At 42.1% G+C, this 20691-nt stretch overlaps 1 protein-coding gene across 1 annotated transcript in view; it reads left to right on the top strand.

Moving 5' to 3' along the window:
• The window catches only part of LOC129699107 (contactin-associated protein-like 5), a 1038064-nt gene that overhangs the window by 691803 nt on the left and 325570 nt on the right, over nt 1-20691 (top strand). Inside the window, exon 13 of the mRNA XM_055638766.1 lies at nt 10427-10627. Within this exon, the coding sequence (XP_055494741.1) occupies nt 10427-10627 (201 nt within the window). The remainder of the gene's footprint in view (nt 1-10426; nt 10628-20691) is intronic.

Genomic DNA, 20691 nt, shown 5'->3' on the forward strand with positions numbered 1-20691 from the left:
AGACGGAGCTGCAAGAGGAGGTAGTTGAGACAGATACTATATCAGCATTTAACAGACACTTTAAGTGATATAAAGGATTTAAGGATATAAAGTGTTGGATGGCCCAGAACTTGCTCCAACTAAACAAGAGTAAGTCTGAGGTCATCCTTCTCGGCCCCTCGGATAGCAGGCAGCCTTGGAAGCCTTAACCCACTACTCAAACCTCAAGTCAAAAACCTTGGGGTGATATTTGACTCAGCACTGAAATTTGACAAACAAATCAATGCCGTGGTAAAAGCTAGCTTCTTTCAGCTTCAGCTTCGGACAATAGCTAAAATATAACTATTCCTCCAGTTTGATGACCTGGAAAAGATCCACACATTCATCTCCTCCCGCCTAGATTACTGCAACTCCCTTTACACTGGCATCAGCCAATCTTCCCTGTCCCGCCTGCAACTGCTCCAAAACGGCGCAGTGAGACTCCTGACGGGCACCCGAAAAAGGGGCCACATCACCCCGATCCTGGCCTCTCTCCACTGGCTCCCTGTGCGGTTCCGTATAAACTTCAAGATCCTCCTCCATGTCTACAAAACGAGAGTTGTTTTTTAAATGTGCTATATAAATAAATGTGACTTGACTTGACTTTAAGAAGAAACTGCTGATGCTGGAAAAATTGGTGGACATAAATGCTGGAGAAACTCAGCGGGTGAGGCAGCATCAATGGAGCGAAGGAATAGGTGACGTTTCGGGTCAAGACCCTTCTTCAGACTGATGTTGGGGGGGGGGGGGGGAGGTGAAAGGAAGAGGTGGACACAATTGGCGTGTGGGAGAGCTGGGAAGGAGGGAGATGGATTGGAAAGGTTAAGAGGTATATATGATCAAATCCAGACAAGTGGGACGAGCTTAGATGGGGCATCTTGGTTGTCATGGACCAAAGGGCCTGTTTCTGTGCTGTCTGACTCTCTGACAAGCTCCCTTATATACCTGCCCTACTAATCTGGGGACTCTTTAGACATGCATCCAGGGTCCAAAATGTTCTTTCCTACCACTTAATTTTATCCCATGTATTGCGTATTATTTTGATTTGTTACACTGTCCAAAAGCATCACGCTTCTTCAGAGTTAATTCTATTTGTAAATTGTTTTGGCCAACTCACACGATGATCTGTATCTTCCTGCAGTCTAGGTTTTCCTTCTGTCAAGCTTAGGGAGAGATTTATATCAAGTTAGGGGTGTACACGGTGTCAATCCTTCTTGAAATCTTACAGAAACATAGAAAAATAGGTGCAGTAGGCCATTCGGCCCTTTGAGCCAGCACCGCCATTCAATGTGATCATGGCTGATCATCTAAAATCAGTACCCTTTTCCTGCTTTTTCCCCATATCCCTTGATTCCTTTAGCCATAAAAGCTAAATCTAACTTTCTCTTGAAAACATCCAGTGAATTGGCCCTCACTGCCTTCTGTGGCAGAGAAATTCCACAGATTCGCAACTCTCTGGTTGAAAAAGTTATTCCTCATCTCAGTCCGAAATGGCCTACCCCTTATTCTTAAACTGTGACCCCTGGTTCTGGACTCCACCAACATGGGGAACATTTTTCCTGCATCTAGCCTGTCCAATCCTTTAAGAATTTTAGATGTTTCTACAAAATTCCCTCTCATCCTTCTATATTCCAGATGTCAACAAATAAATTCCAATTATTGATGTCAATGTAATTACCTGTCCTTCCCCATAAATGCAATTGAGTACAGATTGATGCTTCTAAATCGCTGCTCGCAACACAATCATGATATATTTGGTTGTTATTGATATATTTGGTTGTTATTGCCCACTGAGTCCGTGCCGACCTGTGATCCCCACACATTCATACATTGATATGTGGTATATTCACATTGATGACAATAACAGCATGTATGATAACCCCTCATTGCCCATGACCCGAGTAAACAGATAACGTTAGATTTTAGAATATTATACTTTAGAGATACAGCTCGGAAGCAGGCCCTTCGACCCATAGAGCCCGCTCTGACCAGAGATCACCCCGCAAACTAGCACTCTTACACACTTGGGACAATTTACAATATTACCGAAACCAGTTAACCTACAAACCTGCACGTCTTTGAAGTGTGGGCGGAAACCGGGGCACCTGGAGAAAACTGATGTGAAATTATTATTTTTTCTAGAAAATAATAAAAGAAAATAAGGGTGGCACGGTGGCGCAGCGGTATTTTTCTGCCTTACAGCGCAGGCAGTGCCAGAGACCCAGGGTTTGATCCCGACTACGGGTGCTGTCTGTACTGAGTTTGTACGTTCTCCCTGTGGCCGCGTGGGTTTTCTCCGCGATTCACGGTTTCCTCCCACACTCCAAACTCCGACATGTTTGTAGGTTAATTGGTTTTGGTTTGTAGACTGTGAATTGTCTCTAGTGTGTGTCGGCTTGTGTTAATCGCGGGGATCGCTGGTCAATGCAGACTCGGGGGGGGGTTCAAAGGGCCTGTTTCCGCTCTGCATCTCTAACGAAACTACAAACCTAAACTAAAACCCACGCGGTCACGGGGAAATTGTACGTACGAGCTCCGTACAGACAGCACCCGTGGTGGGCAGCATCGAGACCGGGTCTGTGCCGCTGTAAGGCAGTAATGACCCTGTCCCACTTAGGAAACCTGAACGGAAACCTCTGGAGACTTTGCACCCCACCCAAGGTTTCCGTGCGGTTCCCGGAGGTGGCAGGTGGTTGCCAGAGGTTGCAGGTAGTGGAAGCAGGTAGGGAGACTGACAAAAACCTCTGGGAACCGCACGGAAACCTTAGGTGGGGCGCAAAGTCTCCAGAGGTTTCCGTTCAGGTTTCCTAAGTGGGACAGGGGCAATACTCTATCGCCACGCCATTGTGCCTCCTCAAACTGCGGAGACCACATATAGACCAGACTGAGTAATGATGGCTGATTCCTTTCTCTGATGAATATCATTGAACCAAATGCAGCTTCACAATAATTCACGCGTTTCAAGGCTACTGTTGTTGAGAATATTGACCTTTTATACAATTTACACATTTATTTAATTACCTAGACTCCTTTCTCTCGGGCAACAGTCTGGAGCTCTGGATGATAATCAATTAATTTAACTGCTCGGCTACTGTAACCCTGTATAGTTAGTGGTGGCAAAAAACTCATTCAGCATTGAATTATCCTTTGTACACAAAAATGCTCGAGAAACTCAGCGGGTGCAGCAGCATCTATGGAGTGAAGGAAATAGGCAACGTTTCGGGCCGAAACCCTTCTTCAGACTGATGGGGGTTGGCAGGGAGAAGAAAGGAAAAAGGAGGAGGAGGAGCCCGAGGGCTGAGGGATTGGAGGAGACAGCCCGAGGGCTGAGGGAGGGGAGGAGACAGCAAGGACTAACAAAATTGGGAGAATTCAATATTCATGCCCGCAGGATGCAGACCCCAAGCGACCTTCGATCTGTGTACCTTCGATTTTCCAGCATCTGCAGTTCCTTCTTAAACATTATCTCCTCTGGCAGCTCGTTCCATACACCTACCACGCTTTGTGTGAAAAAGTTAATAGATTCCTATTAAATCTTTCCCCCCCTCACCTTAAACCTATGTCCTCTGGTTCTTGATACCCCTCCACTGGGCAAGAGATTCTGTGCGTCTATTCCTCTCATGATTTTATACACCTCTATAAGATCACCCCTCATCCTCTTGTGCTGCTAGGAATAGAGTCCCAGCCTACTCAACCTCTTACTATAGCTCAGGCTCTCAAGACTTGGCAACATCCTGGTAGTGTCATATGTCCCAAAAAAAGAACCATGAAATTCTTACTTGCAGCATCACAACAGAAATGAAAACATATTACTCGGTAAAACCCATAATATGCAACAAAAAAAAAGATTCAGTATACATATTAAAATCACTCCTGAATGGAGCAGCTGGGCTTGTATACTCTGCAATTTAGAAGAATGAGAGGGGATCATTGAAACATATAAGATTGTTAAGGGTTTGGACACGCTAGAGGCAGGAAAATGTTCCCGATGTTGGGGGAAGTCCAGAACCAGGGGCCACAGTTTAAGAATAAGGGGCAAGTCATTTAGAACAGAGATGAGGAAACACTTTTTCCACACAAAGAATTGTGAGTCTGTGGAATTCTCTGCCTCAGAAGGCGGTGGAGGCAGGTTCTCTGGATGTTTTCAAGAGAGTTAGATAGAGCGCATAAAAATAGCAGAGTCAGGGGATATGGGGGGGGAGGAGGCAGGAACAGGGTACCGATTGTGGATGATCAGCCATGATCACAATGAATGGCGGTGCTGGCTCGAAGGGCCGAATGGCCTACTCCTGCACCTATTGTCTATTGGTCTCCTGGTTTTTGACCTCTCTGCTAAAGAAGAAGAATCCATTCAATCTTGGATCCACATAATTTTCTAATACTTAATGACATCTGCATGATTTGAAAATTGCAAAAACACATTAAAAAAAACAAACTGTCTTAGACAAAGAGTACACATGTTATAATAACCTAGTATTTTAACAGTGTCACATATCCATGAAAACAGTGGATTAGCACTTCTGACTAGGTATCAGACACCTCCATCAAAATGTTCTATATTTAAGCTACAATTCATAATTGGCAACTTTAACATACGAGTTTCAACTTGCAAATAAATGTTATAAATTTTAAGACATCGGTGGGAGCAAATGGAAAGGCCTCGCAGAGTTGGTGTTCAAAGTAACGGATGATTTATTAAAACTGGTGCACACCGGGAGATCGTACAGATAGCATTAAACAGGTCAGGATCAAACCCGGGTCAGCCCCCTCCCTAGTATCTCAGGAGCAGAGGTGTCAGGATATATCTGAGCACAAGAGGTGGAAAGATATGTTGAGAATGTACTCAGAATAAAATAAACAATACATTTTTAAAGGATAAGTCTTTAGACTTTAGAGATATAACGTGAAAAAATTCCCTGAGGCCCACTGATTCCGCGCCGACCAGCAATCGCCCTATACACCAGTAGTACTATCCTACACATGACGGACAATTTACAATTTACAGAAGTCAATTAATCTACAAACACGCACGTGTTTGGAGTGTGGGAGGAAACCGGAGCATCCGGAGAAATCCCACGTGGTCATAGGGAGAACGTGCAAACTCCGTACAGACAGCATCAAATCAGGGTCTGTGGTCCTGTATGGCAGGATTTTTACTGCTGTGCCTCTGTGCCGGCCAACCCGAGTCTCTCAGGTGCAGAAGGATCAGGATATTAAAACTGGTGCACACCGGGAGATCGTACAGATAGCATTAAACAGGTCAGGATCAAACCCGGGTCAGCCCCGTCCCTAGTATCTCAGGAGCAGAGGTGTCAGGATATATCTGAGCACAAGGGGTGGAAGGATATGCTGAGAATGTACTCTACAAAGCAGAGGACCACTTGGTTTGCATGAATCGATGGATAATGCATTAAATAAGAGAGGTTAAGTCAAGCCTATACAAAATTGGTTGGGTCACAATTAGTATATTGTGACCAATTCTGATCATCATTCTTAAGGCGTACCTGATAGATCTTATAGCAGTGTATAAAATCATGAGAGGAATAGATCGGGTAGATGCACAGTGTAGGTAAATCAACAGACCAGAGGACATGGGTCTAAGGTGAAGTGGAAAGGATTTAGTAGGAATCTGAGGGGTACCATTTCCACACAAAGGCTGGTGGGTGTATGGAACGAGCTGCCAGAGGAAGTAGTTGAGGTAGAGACTATCTTAACGTTTAAGAAACAGTTTGTAGGATCAACTGAATCCCATGACAGAAAGAAAGGACACTTAGCTGAGCCAGACATCTTGTGTCACGTTTATTCCAGATGCCCCTTTCATCTACATTCTCACTAATCACAACCCGTGTGCAGATTAGGCCAATTAGTGCATCTGACCTTAGAATTATTATTGAACTCTTGTGGCTGGGACCTCCTCGTGAGGCTGCTTGCGAGTTGCCAGCGGTGACAGGCTGTATGCAAAACCAACGTGGGCGTGAAGGCGCTACAAGTTAGATAGGTACATGGATAGGACAGGTTTGGAGGGATATGGGCCAAATGGGGGCATGTGGGACTAGTGTAGCTGGAACATGTTGGCCGCTGTTTCTGCACTGTATCAGTCTATGACAATGACTCTGTGAAAGTTGTGAATATCCCATGGATGTTGCAGCAAAGATTTGTTCAGATTCAGATTCAAATTCAGATTTAATCTTTATTGTCATTGTGCAGTGTACAGTACAGAGACAACAAAATACAGTACAGAGACAACGAAACGGGTATTTTTCAGGTGGAGATTGGCAGATTCTCGATTAGTACGGGCGACACATCAGGGGATATGGGGAGAAGGCAGGAGAATGGGGTTGAGAAGGAAAGGTTGATCAGCCATCATTGAATAGCAGAGTAGACTTGATGGGCCAAATGGTCTATTTCTGCTCCTAGAACTTATGAAATGCAGTTAGCATCTCACCCAGAAGAGCGAACATAGAATAATCTATGTTGGAATGGCTCTGGCTCTAATAGATTTAAACTGCTTGGTTTGTGGAACGTGGGATTGTTCTTCTTGATGCAAAGAAAGTTGGGAGGAGATAAGAACTAATTCAGAAAGTTGAAAGATTTAGGGACAGTTTCTTCCCAGATGTTATCAGGCAACTGAACCATCCTACCACAACCAGAGAGCAGAACTAATCTACTACCTACCTCACAGCAGACTCTCGGATTCTCTTTGATCGGACTTTACTGGCTTTACCTTGCACTAAGCGTTATTCCCTTTATCATAATAATAATAATAATAATAATAATAATAATATTTTATTGTCATTGCCCATAAGCCCAATGAGATTTGGTATGCAGCTTCCATCCGATGTCATAACTTAAATAACTAATAAAATTTAGATTTAGATACCCTGAGAACATGGTTTGTAAAAAGAACATTAAAACAGAAAAATAGTCAAAACAGTTCAAACAGACTAAAGTGCAGATGTGTCTGTGCGACGTGACCATCCGAGGGAGACAGTCCAGGGGGGGGGGTGGGGTGGGGGAGCACTCAGCCGGGCCGGTTCAGAGCCGCTATAGCTCTGGGAATGCAGCTGTTTCTGAGTATGGAGGTTCCGGCGTAGAAGGCCTTGTAACGTCTGGCGGAGGGAAGTAGTTCGAACAGTCCATTACTAGGGTGTGAGGAGTCTTTATGGATGCTGACGGCCTTCCTGAGGCACCGTGTGTGGTAGATGCCCTCCAAGGCTGGTAGCTGTGTCCCAATTATCTTCCACGCTCTGTGGACGACGCGCTGAAGAGCTCTCCTCTCCGCCTCCGTGCAGCTGAGATATCACACAGACATGCCATACGTTAATATGCTCTCTGTGGTGCAGCGGTAGAAGGTTGTCAGCAGCTGTTGGGGCAGACCAGTCTTTTTTAACGTCCTCAGGAAGAACAGTCGTTGCTGTGCCTTCTTGACCAGCGCAGCGGTGTTGGTGGACCATGTGAGGTCCTCTGAAATGTGAGTGCCCAGAAACTTAAAGCTGGACACTCTCTCCACACTGTCACCGTAGATGGAGATTGGGGCGTATTCTCCATTATGGGACCTCCTGAAGTCAATAATCAGCTCCTTGGTGTTTAGTGATGTCAGGACTGTCTTATGAAGAAAGACTGGATAGACTTGGTTTGTACTCTCTAGAATGTAGGAGATTGAGAGGGGATCTTATAGAAACTTACAAAATTCTTAAGGGGTTGGACAGGCTAGATGCAGGAAGATTGTTCCCGATGTTGGGGAAGTCCAGGACAAGGGGTCACAGCTTAAGGATAAGGGGGAAATCCTTTAAAATCGAGATGAGAAGAACTTTTTTCACACAGAGAGTGGTGAATCTCTGGAACTCTCTGCCACAGAGGGTAGTTGAGGCCAGTTCATTGGCTATATTTAAGAGGGAGTTAGATGTGGCCCTTGTGGCTAAGGGGATCAGGGGGTGTGGAGAGAAGGCAGGTACGGGATACTGAGTTGGATGATCAGCCATGATCATATTGAATGGCGGTGCAGACTCGAAGGGCCGAATGGCCTACTCCTGCACCTAATTTCTATGTTTCTATCTATGTTTCTATGTTAGTGATAAGTTGTTACATGCGCACCAGTCTGCCAGGTTCTGCACCTCCGCTCTGTATTTGTTTCATCACCATCATGCATCTGTAAACTGCAAATGGCTCGATTGTAAACATGTATTGTCTTTCCGCTGACTGGTTAGTGGGCAACAAAGCTTTTCACTGTACCTCTGTACACGTGACAATAAACTAAACCAAACTGAACTGTATGTAAGTCTTTGAAAACTGAATGCATCATTGGTCCTTTTACATATTGTTGTGCCAAGCACGTTGTTTAGATAAGGGTTGCTGCCTTCATAAACTAAAGTTCCATTTATAATTTCACTTGCGTTATTTGCTTTTGGAAACAGAAACACCAAAGTCCCTATAAATAGTCCAGCCAGAGAGACAGGGAAACTGAAGACAAACTGTTCCAATTAGAGAATGGTGGAACGATCAATAAGTACCAATTTAAAACCCTGGGGAACCAAGTGCAAGGATAGTTTGGAGAGAGAAAAAAAACATTATAATGCATGTTCATAAGGTCATAAGTGATGGGAACAGAATTAGGCATTCGGCCCATCCATCTACTCCACCATTCAATCATGGCTGATCTATCTCTCCCTCCTAACACCATTCTCCTGCCTTTTCCGCGTAACCAGTACTAATCTAGAATCTATCCATCTCTGCCTTAAAAATATCCATTGTCTTGGCCTCCACAGCTTTCTGTGGTAATTAATTCCACAGATTCACCACCCTCTGACCAAAGAAATTCATCCTCATCTCCTTCCTGAAGGAACATCCTTTAATTCTGATGCGATGACCTCTGGTCCCCGACTCTTCCACCAGTGGAAACATCCTCTCCACATCCACTCTATCCAGGCCATTCATTATTCCGTAAAAATAGCTAAATTCAGAGAATGGACAGGATTTTAAACTAAATTTAGGAATGCTGGATACAGAATCATTGAACGTTTTCAAAACAGAATTGGATCGACTCAAATAATTATTTCATTGTCCTATCAATTATTTCATTGTCCTAGTAGAAGATTGAAGGGGGATTATAGAAACTACAAAATTCTTAGGGGATTGACAGGCTAGATGCAGGAAGATTGTTCCCGATGTTGGGGAAGTACAGAATCACATTGAAGGTTTTCATCCTTTGGGACCGAGATGGATTTTTCACTCGAGATAATTATTTCTCTCTGTGTCCTATCATTGATCCTAGATGGCTAAAGGGATCAGGGGGTGCTGTACAGGATACTGAGTTGTGACAGCCAGATCATTGAATGTTCTCCCTCGTTTCTATGTTTCTGTGAGGGTTTTCTGTCTGTACGAGTTTGTATGTTCTCTGGTTTATCTGGTTTCCTCTCACACTGCAAAGCCATACAGGTTTGTCGGTTAATTGGCTTGGTATGATTGCAAATTGGCCCGAGTGCATGCAGGATAGCGTTAGTTTGCGGGGATAACTGATCGGCAGGGACTCAGTTTCGCATATATTTCAATCATTTGTTCTACATCCCTCTACATCACCGTCTATATCTGCCTCAGAGGGCGGTGGAGGCAGGTTCTCTGGATGCTTTCAAGAGAGAGCTAGATAGGGCTCGTAAAAATAGCGGAGTCAGGGGATATGGGGAGAAGGCAGGGACGGGGTACTGATTGGGGATGTTCAACCATGATCATATTGAATGGCGGTGCTGGCTTGAAGGGCCAAATGGCCTGCTCCTGCACCTATTGTCTATTGTCTTGTTTCCCTTTCCCCTGACTCTATGTCTGAAGAAGGGTCTCGACCCGAAACGTCACCTATTCCTTTTCTCCAGAGATACTGTCGGATCCGCTGAGTTACTCCAGCTTTTTGTGTCCATCTTCGGTACAAACCAGCATCTGCCGTTCCTTCTTACACATTCTATATAAAATTGTTGGTTATGCTGTACTACATCAGGAAGGGGGGTGGGGAACAATGGAGGATCTGGCGTGGGGGACCGCCGTGAGGGAGAGGGTGGGGGGAGGGCGGAGAACAAAAGGGGAGGGGGAAAGAGGGAGCTGGTGCAGGATACATTGTAACTCTGACAGTGCCCATTATGTGGCGACTATTTGCATACCTCTGTATGCAAGCAACGAATTTGACTGCGACTTGTTACATGTGACAATAACGTATTAATTTGTTCTTTCACGTTCTTTCGCTCGTGTGTCAGACGACGTACAGCTCGCTGTTGGCTTCTGTCGTCATCCAACATGGTCGCCCGACGCATCCTAGAGTTTATCGTGTGGTTGTTTCCAGGGATCGCCACAAGGAGGCATTCATCGTAGTAGATTGTTGTTGTGCCTGGCGTTTTGTTGATGTATTGTTTCACTCTCTCAACAGAAGAAAAAACGTGGACAGTAATTCAGCACAACAACACAGAGCTCACCCAAGTCCAGGGCTCCAGTTCGAGCAAGCCTCAGCTCGTGCACTTGAGCTACACTGCCAACAGGGAACAACTCCAGGCTATGATCAACAACATGGATTACTGTGAGCAGGAAGTATCTTACCACTGCCGAAGGTCACGCCTTTTAAACACGCCGGGTAAGTGCTGGTGAAGATAGACACAAAATTCTGGGGTATCTCAACGGGGCAGGCCGCATCTCTGGATTGAAGGTATAGACCTTTCTTCAGACTGTGAGTCAGGGAAGATGGATGCACAGAGATAAGGAAGTGTAGGGTGTGAAAACGAGGCAGCAAAGGAGATGAGGCTGAAGGCCAAAAATAAATTGGATAGGCATATGGATGAGAAAGGAATGGAGGGTTATGGTATGAGTGCAGGCAGGTGAGACTAAGGGGAAAAAAATTTTGTTCGGCACGGACTTGTAGGGCCGAGATGGCCTGTTTCCGTGCTGTAATTGTTATATGGTTATATGGTTATATGAAGGAAGTTGTAGAACACGTAATTGTTTGCAAGGAAACATACAGAGATACAGACGGCGAGAGGGCTTATAACATCGGGCTGCCATTGCGGCGACTGCGGAGGCTTCAAATAGGCCCCGACCTCGGGTGAACTAAGTGGAGGAGGACTGGAATTTTCTGTGCCTTCTCTCACAGTGGAAAATGTTGATTCTGCTGTGGGGGGACGTTCATGTTAAACTCTATAGTCTGCTGTGTCTTTTTTATTTTTATTTTATTTTACATGGATGTGTGGTAATCTAATTTCTTCTCTGTAAAGCACTTTGGCTTCAACGTGATTTGATTTAAAAGTGCAATATAAATAAAAATTACTTACTTACTTACTATAAAACTTAATCAGAGTACAGTCAAACTTGTCTGAGAACGAGGTAAGGGGGAGGGATGGAGAGAGAGGGGAAGCAAGGGTTACTTGATGTAAGAGAAGTCAATTTTCATACCGCTGTGGTGTAAGCTGCCCAAGCCAAAGAACAAGTTCCAAGCATATCAATAAACTCTAAGGTGTAAATTATAAAACTCATTAGCAACAAATGACAAAGAAATGTTTCATCTCATTAATTTATTTGTGCAAATGAAATTTGTAGCACTCATTTCCCAGTTACAACACTCAGACGAGCCTGATCTACAGTTCAGTGCGTTCAATAGATAAGTAGGGAATGCGTAGGAAATAACTGCAGATGCTGGTTTATACCGAACATAGACGCAAAATGCTGGTGTAACTCAACGGGTCAAGCAGCATCGCTGGAGAAAAAGAATAGATAGCTTTTTGGGTTGGAACCCTTCTTCAGACTGCATAAGTAGTGTGCTTAAACCCCATGTCCCACGGTATGAGTTCATTCCAAGAGTTCTCCCGTGTTTGCCCTGATTTGAACTCGGAGATTTACGGTAATGGCCACTCGTCGGTACTCGGGGCTCTCGTGGACATTTTTCATCATGTTGAAAAATCTTCACGAGTCTTTCCGTGCATACCTGCTGTTAGCGAGTCTTCCCGAGTACCTGCCGTTAGCGCTAAGAGACGTCCCCGAGCTCCGACGTACCCGCTACGTTCATTCTCCGTGCTTGCCACGAGTTTGATTTTTTTTTAATTCGGGAGAGCTCTTGGAATGAACTCGCACCGTGGGACAGAGCTATAAGGATCAGTAGGGATGATGTTTCAATCTCAGCTGCTTGCAATGAAGGTTCAATTTTATGTTGTATGTCTTTTCATTAATTCAGCTTAGTTTAGTTTAGAGATACAGCGCGGAAACAGGCCCCTTCGGCCCACCGAGTTTGATCCAAACATTCTTACTCTGTCACACCGGGTGACTGGCGCTTTAAGGCAGCAACTCTACCGCTGCCTATTAATCTTTGCAACATGATGTAGAAAACAATGAGGCTTTGGGTAATAAAGATAAAATATTCAGACTGATTTGGTGGAGTGACTGGTTTGGGAGTCACTACGATACAGAGTGACATCGTCAGGTTTAATCGATAAAGCTCCAATTTAATCCCCAAATGGTGGTGTGAAATGCAATGTAACAATGCAGCACAGGAACAAGTCCTTTGGTCCATACGACTGTGCTGAATATGACACTACATCATTCCAAATCTGACCTTTCTGTCCTGGGCCTCCACCATTGCCAGACTGAGTCCCACCGCAAATTGGAGGAACAGCACCTCATATTTTGCACGGGTCGTTTACACCCCAGCAGTATGAACATTGACTTCTCCAATTTCAGGTAGTCCTTGCTCTCTCCTCCCCTCCCCTTCCCAGCTCTCCCACAGCCGACTGTCTCCACCTCTTCCTTTCTATTTCTCTCCCTGCCCTCCCCCACCCCGACATCAGTAGACTGAAGAAGGGTCTCGACCCGAAACGTCACCTATTCTTTCTCTCCATAGATGCTGCCTCACCCGCTGAGTTTCTCCAGCATTTTTGTCTGTCTTCGATTTTCCAGCATCTGCAGTTCTTTCCTAAACATGATACTACATCAACTCTTATCTGCCTGCCTATAATCCATAATCCTTCCACCAACTAGAGAGCTGTCCTGACCTCCTACTAACCTAATTCGAGACCCTCTGGCCATCTTTAATTGTAATTTGAGACCCTCTGGCCATCTTTAACCTTTGTGTAGGAAGGAACTGTAGATGCCGGATTAAATTGAAGATAGACCAAAATGCTGGAGTAACTCAGCGGGACAGGCAGCATCTCCGGAGAGAAGGGATGGGTGACGTTTCGGATCAAAACCCTTCATATTTAATTGGACATTTCTGCACTTTATCTTGCACTAAACATTATTTCTTTTATCCTGCATCTGTCAAGTCAGGTCAGGGAGCGTTCCCTCCGCCACTGGTACCAGGTAATCCCGTGCTACTGGCTCCATTGTGAGATAGTCAGCGACTAAACAGTCTCCCCACCTGGTTTGCCAGGTGAGGAGGGGGCTGTGGACCCCCAGCGGGACCAAAAACAAGACCTGTCAAAGGGCGGATGAGCTCCTAGCGATCCAACGGCCATCCACACTTCAGTAGAAGTTGCGATCACTGTCGTACACGGCATTGTTAAGGGCCTTTCCCACTTGGCGATTTTTTTTCGGCGACTGCCGGTGTTATTGACCAACGTATCATCACCGAAAAATTTGCGGCGTGATGCTGCGGTGACGCTGCAAGACGCGGCCTGCTGAAGTATTGACGCGCGCTGTTATTTCAAGTGTCGCAACATTTTTTTTGTCGCCGCTGGATTTTGAAATGTTCAAAATCTTTTGACGACACTGATATGATGCTGGCAGTCACCGAAAAAAATTACCAAGTGGGACAGGCCCTTAAGGCACCGTGCCCGTTGATGTTTTCAACGATGATGATGATGATGCATCTGTACACTGTACAATCGTACATAGTCTTTCCACTCACTGGATAGCATGCAACAAAAAAGCTTTTCACTGTACCTCGGTGCACCTCACATATTTAACTAAACTAAACTAATCTATGCGATTATCCAAAAGCCACTTAAATGCCACCATTGTACCTGCCTCAACCACCACCTGTGGCAGCATGCTCCAGACAACTAGCACTCTCTGTGTAAAAAAGACTTGCCTTGCACATCTCCTTTAAACTTTCCCCCTCTCGCCCTAATGTATTGTCCTCTAGAATTTAATATTGCTATCCTGGCAAAAAGGTTCTGATTGTCTACCCTAGTTGCCTTTCATGACTTTATATACTCCCATCAGAAGATAGACACAAATGCTGGAGTAACTCAGCGGGACAGGCAGCATTTCCGTAGAAGGAATGGGTGATGTTTCGGGTTGAGACCCATCTTCAGGCGAAACGTCACCCATTCCTTGACCCGAATGCTCTCGACCTGAAACATCACCCATTCCTTCTCTCCAGAGATGCTGCCTGTCCTGCTGAGTTACTCTAGCATTTTGTGTCTGTCTCCAGTGTAAACCAGCATCTGCTGCTCCTTCTCACATTCTTTGATCAGATCTCCTCTCAACCTCTGGTGTTCCAGAAATATGTTCCATCAATGCGAATGAAATGTGTTTCGGAGACAGGGCAGAGTGTCACGAGGATGCTACACAATGCGATTGGTGCTATCACGCAAAGATTAACTTCTGAACACATACACCCTTCTAGCTTTGTCGAAAATCTATGAACCTGAAGGAGGTAATTCAGCTCATGCTGTCAATCATTCAAAACAAAGCTGCTCAGCCTAATCCACCCTGCCAGCACTTGGTCCATCAGTGTTTAGGCAGGTTTCCAAGTGCATATCCAAGTATGCTTTAAAACGCGATGATGATTTCTGCTTCTCTCGTCCTGTCAGGCAGTAACTCCCAAACCCTAAGCACCTTGGCTGCAAAAAAACCTTCCTTCATCTCTCCTTAATTCTTTCTACTAATTACTTTAAATCCATGCCTCTTCACTTTTTAATATAGTTTAGTTTAGAGATACACGGCGGAAACGGGCCCTCCAGCCCGCTGAGTCTGCGCCGACCAGCAATCCCCATGCACGAACACCATCCTACACACGCAATTTACAATTAAGACAATTTACAATTTTTACCGAAGCCAATTTGCATACACATCCTTCGAGTGTCGTGGGGAGCCGGAGCACCCGGGAAAACCCACGCAGGTCACGGGGAGAATGTACAAACACAATACCAGCAGCAGCTGTGGTCAGGATCGAACCCGGATCTCTGGTGCTGTAAGGCAGCAACTCTACTGCTGTGCCACCGTGCCATCTACTTCTTCCAAGGAATATAGGTTCTTCATATTAATTTTATCTTATACACTCTCTCAATTGTATCAAAGTCAAGTGCCCACTCAAACTCCACTCCGCAGTTGATCCAAACTTTAGTCATAGCTGAGATTTAAATTTGGAAAAAGAATCTTCTGCAGAGCAATCTTTCCTTTAATAGTGACTGGAACCGACAGCATGTTAAATGAGTGCTGTATACAATCCCAGCAAAGTCTTGCACTTGCAATCTATGGCTCAGCTACTAAAGGTAAGCATTTTGTACGTCTTAGTCCCCACCTTAATTGATGTGCCTCGCTATAGTTCATGTCATAGGAGCAGATTTAGGCCATTCGGCCCCTCAGGTCTACTCCACCATTCAATCATGGCAGATCAACTTTTCCCTCTCTTTTTTTTTTTTTTTTTTTTTTTTTTTTTTTTTTTTTTTTTTTTTTTTAAATTTTATTTTTATTAGAAGTACTTTAAATTACAATTTTACACAACACATATTTCTTAATACTTTTTTTTTACCGTTTCTTTTTTTTTTTTTTTTTAGAGCTTTAAGAAAAAGGTAGAAGTTAGGAAAGTAAAGAAAGTGCAAGAGAGTCGTGCAGTGCAAGAGTGTAAGGAAAAGAAAGCCCCTTAGGAAAGAAGTTAGAGAAGGAAGTAAAGTGAGAAAATAGACCCTAGAAAAGAGAGAAAGAGAAAGTAGAAACAATCGCTCTATTATAACATTAAACTCCGCAGAAAGGGGACTACCAACCAAGTCTGTTTTACCTCCCGTTACCAGGTCCTGATTCCGCTTATTTATATATTTTTGTTTTTTTTTCTTTAGGTTACTATTGCACCTCATGCTTGTAATAGGTCCAGAAACATAGACCACGTCTTTTGAAATTGGTCTGCTTTACCTGCTAGGAGGAATCTCATCTCTTCCAGATGTAATGTTTCAAACATATTTGATATCCACATTTTTATTGTTGGTGTCGGCGCATTTTTCCAGAATTTAAGTATAAGCTTTTTTCCCATTATTAGCCCGTAATTAAATAAATTCTTCTGAAACACGTTTAATTCAGGGTTATCTTCCGATATTCCGAAGATAATCCATTCTGGTTTTGGTACCAGTTTTATTTTTGATCAATTTCGAAAAAATATCAAATATTTCATACCAGAATTTTTGGATTTTTGTACAAAAAACAAAAGAGTGCGCTATGGTAGCTTCTTGACATAGGCATTTATCACAGATTGGTGAAACATTAGGGAAGATTTTATTTAATTTAGTTTTTGAATAATATAATCTATGTAATGTTTTAAATTGGATGAGCGTATGCCGTACGTTGATCGAACATTTATGCACCTGTAGTAAATGATTATCCCAGGTCTCTTTTGAGATTTTTATATCTAATTCTTGTTCCCAATCTTTTCTAATTCCATCTGTTGTGGGTATTTCTATGTTTAAAATGATATTATATAAGTACGATATTAAATTAGCTGATTCCGCCTTGGTCTTCATTGCTTCATCCAATAAGTCGGAAGGCATCTTATGATAGTTTTTTGTGTGTTTTTTCAGATAATCACAAATTTGAAGATATTTAAAATATTGGTTATTTTTCAAATTATATTTCAGTTGTAGTTGTTGAAATGATAATAGATTCCCTAATTCATACAGATCTTCGAGCGTTTTAATTCCCATTCTTTCCCATTGTATAAATGATTTGTCTATGATTGATGATTTTTAAACGATGGACGATGGATTATTGACTATTGGTATTAAAAGAGATAGGTTTTCTCAATTTAAAGTCTGTTTATTTGTTTCCATGTTCTTATTGTGTTATGTATAATTGGATTTTTATTATAATTTTTTATTATTCAAATTTGTTGGTGAGAGGATGGTCGCTCCTATATTACTCGGGGAACAGTCCCCTTTTTCCATTACCATCCAGTTCGCCTGCTGTGCAGAATTGTCCAGCAGGTGAATCATATTTTTAATATTTACTGCCCAGTTATAATACATAAAATTAGGGAGCGCTAGACCCCCCAGCTCTTTTCGTTTATTAAGGTGTGCTATTTGTATTCTATGGGATTTATAATCCCATATAAAATTTGTAATGTCTGAGTCCAATTTTTTGAAAAACTTTTTTGGCAGGTATATAGGTATTGATTGAAATAGGTATAGAATTTGTGGTAAGAAAACCATTTTAATAGCATTTATTCTGCCTATTAAGGACATCGGAAGTGTTTTCCAGAATTTAATCAGATTATTCAGTTTCTTGAGTAAAGGATTATAATTGGCTTTAAACATATCCTGGTAATTTCTAGTAATTTCAATTCCCAAATATTTGAATTTTTCTGTGGCTATTTTAAAGGGAAATTTCCGAAGCTGTGTTGAGTCTTTTGGTTTTATCGACATAATTTCACTTTTGTTCCAATTTATTCTATATCCTGAAAAGGATCCAAAGTCCTCTATTAAGTTTAATATGTTTGGAATACTAATTTGTGGTTTTGTGATGTACAGTAGTACATCATCGGCATATAGGGATATTTTATTCTTTGAGTATTTTGTATTATAACCATAAATATCCGGATGTGTTCTTATTTTTTCAGCAAGGGGTTCAATTATCAAAGCAAATAACAGCGGTGATAATGAGCATCCTTGTCTATTGCCCCTTGATAGTTCAAATTTCGAGGATAAGATATTATTAGTTAATATTCTAGCCGTAGGTTTGTTATATAATAGTTTTATCCATGCGATAAAGTTTTCTCCCAATTGGAATTTTTGCAATACTTTAATCATATAATCCCATTCTACTTGATCAAACGCTTTTTCTGCGTCCAGTGAGATAATAGATAACTCTTGGTCGTGAGGTTTATGTGAGTGCATTATGTTAAGCAAACGTCTCAAATTATTAAATGAATGTCTCTTAGGTATAAATCCTGTTTGATCTCCATTTATTAATCTACTAACGTACCTGCTTAATCTACTGGCTAGTGTTTTCGCTATTATTTTTTGATCCGTATTTAACAAAGCAATAGCTCTATATGAGCCTGGTTCTTCTATGTTTTTATCTTTTTTAAGTATTAATGTGATCGTTGATTCTGCTAATGTTTCGGGTAAGCTTTGCTCTTGAAAAGCGTGTGTATACAATTTCTGTAATCGTGGGGTAACTATATCATAAAAGGCTTTATAGAATTCACTACTGAATCCGTCTGGTCCTGGTGTTTTACCATTCTTTAGTGTTTTTATTGTGTCTTCTATTTCCTTAGAAGTGATTATTGCTCCCAGTTCCTCTTGTTCTCTCAATTCTAATTTTGGAAGGTTACAATCTTCCAGAAATTCTGAAATTTTATTATTATCTATTGACGTTTTAGATGTATATAAATTTTCATAGAATTGAGCAAATCTTTTATTGATATCCTTGGGTAGTGTTAATAATTCCCCACTGTCTGATTTAATCTTTAGTATTGCATTCTCTTTTTCCCGTTTTTTCAACTGGCGTGCTAAGAGTTTGTGGGGTTTGTCCCCGAATTCAAAGTGTTCTTGTTTTATAACTTGGAATAATGTTATAACTTTCTCTGACAATAATTTATTCAGCTTGAATTTCAATAGTAGGATTTTATTATGTTTATCCATAGTTGGATCTTTAGCATTATCTGTATCTAATTGTTTTATTTGTTCTTCTAAATGTCTTTGTTCTTTCTTATTCTTTTTATTTTGGTAAGCTTGAAATGAAATAATGACTCCTCTAATAAATGCTTTAAAGGATTCCCATAATAGCGTGGGGGATATATCTGGTGTATCATTTATCTCAAAGAATAAGTCCATCTGTTTTTTTAGATATATACTCCCTTGTGGGTCTTTTAAAAGTTGCGAGTTAAACCTCCAGAACGATTTATTCATAGACATTCCTTCTAATTTTAAAACAAAGGTTAAAGGAGAGTGATCTGAGATCGCATTAATGTGGTATTTAGGATTCATAGTGTGTGTAATTAATTTTGTATCAACAAGAAAATAATCTATCCGTGAATATGTTTTATGCACCGTTGAATAGAATGAGTAGTCCCTTCCCGTCGGATTTGCAATCCTCCATACATCTGCTATATTTGTGTTTTCCATATATGTATGTAAGAGTTCACTGGTTTTAGATTTCATATTACCTTTTTGTTTTTGCATCGATTTATCTAAATAAGGGTCTAAAACACAGTTGAAGTCTCCTCCGATTATAACATTTTGATAATTAAATTCGGCAATTTTATTCAGAATTTTAGTAAAAAATTGAGGGTTATCAAAATTGGGCGCATATATATTTACCAGCGTAATTGGCATATTATTGATCTCTCCTGCTACTATAAGATATCTCCCTTCCTTATCTGAAATAGTATTCTTTGATTTAAATGGGATTCCTTTACGGATAATAATTGCAGTGCCTCTAGATTTAGAAGTGAATGAAACTTGAATGAAACTTTTCCCTCTCAACCCCATTCTTCTGCCTTTCCCCATAACACCTAACACTAGCACTAATCAAGACTCTATGAAGCTCCGCTTCGAAAAATATCCATTGACGGCCTCCACAGCGATCAGTGGCAATGAATTCCACAGATTCACCACCAAATGACTAAAGACATTTCTCATCATCATCCGCTTTTTATTAGGTTTAGTTATTCCATGGTTCTTTCCAAGGCAGCTAACATCATCAAAGACCCACACCATCCTGACCACACACTCATTTCACCATTGCCATCAGGAAGAAAGTACAGGAGCCTGAAAACTGTAACGTCCAGGTTCAGGAACAGCTTCTTCCCTACAGCCATCAGGCTATTAAACTCGACAACAAATAACTCTGAACTACAATAGAATTATTATTATTATTGCACTATATTTGGTATTTATTGAGTATGTGTGCATGCAAATACACACTGAACTTTTTTTTTCTCCCATTATGTACTACGTTTACATATTCTGTTGTGCTGCAGCAAGTAAGAATTTCATTGTCCTGGGACATATGACAATAAAACACTCTCGACTCCAATCCCCTTCTTATTGTATGTTTCCCCACCTCGTTGCACTTCCCCAAATAGATTGCTGTAGACTTCTCCGCATTAAATTCTATTTGTCTGTATACCGCCTGGCTAAATTTCTGCGATATTAATAAAACTCTCCAGTCGCAAATATATAACCAGCAACGATAACCCTTTGCATTTTGGCAGTGACACGATACTGGCTACAATTTGCCTGTTTCTCTTCCATTACCTGTTTGACCGGTCTTCTTCGGTCCCATAGGTCCTTCTCACAGACCCTTAAGACAATGGCAAATATACTCTACCCTCTTTGCTATTGTCTTAATAAACTCCAATCAAGTTTCTCCCCATTAATGTGTGGATTTCCCCATGGTCCTTGTAGTTTCGTCAAGCATCCCAAAGACGTGTGGCTCGGTCTGTTAATCGGCTGCTGTACATTGCCCTGCCTGTGAAGGCAAACAGTAGAAGCTGGAGGG

This window comes from Leucoraja erinacea, chromosome 7, assembly GCF_028641065.1.
Source record: "Leucoraja erinacea ecotype New England chromosome 7, Leri_hhj_1, whole genome shotgun sequence".
In the NCBI taxonomy this organism is placed as follows: Eukaryota; Metazoa; Chordata; class Chondrichthyes; order Rajiformes; family Rajidae; genus Leucoraja; species Leucoraja erinaceus.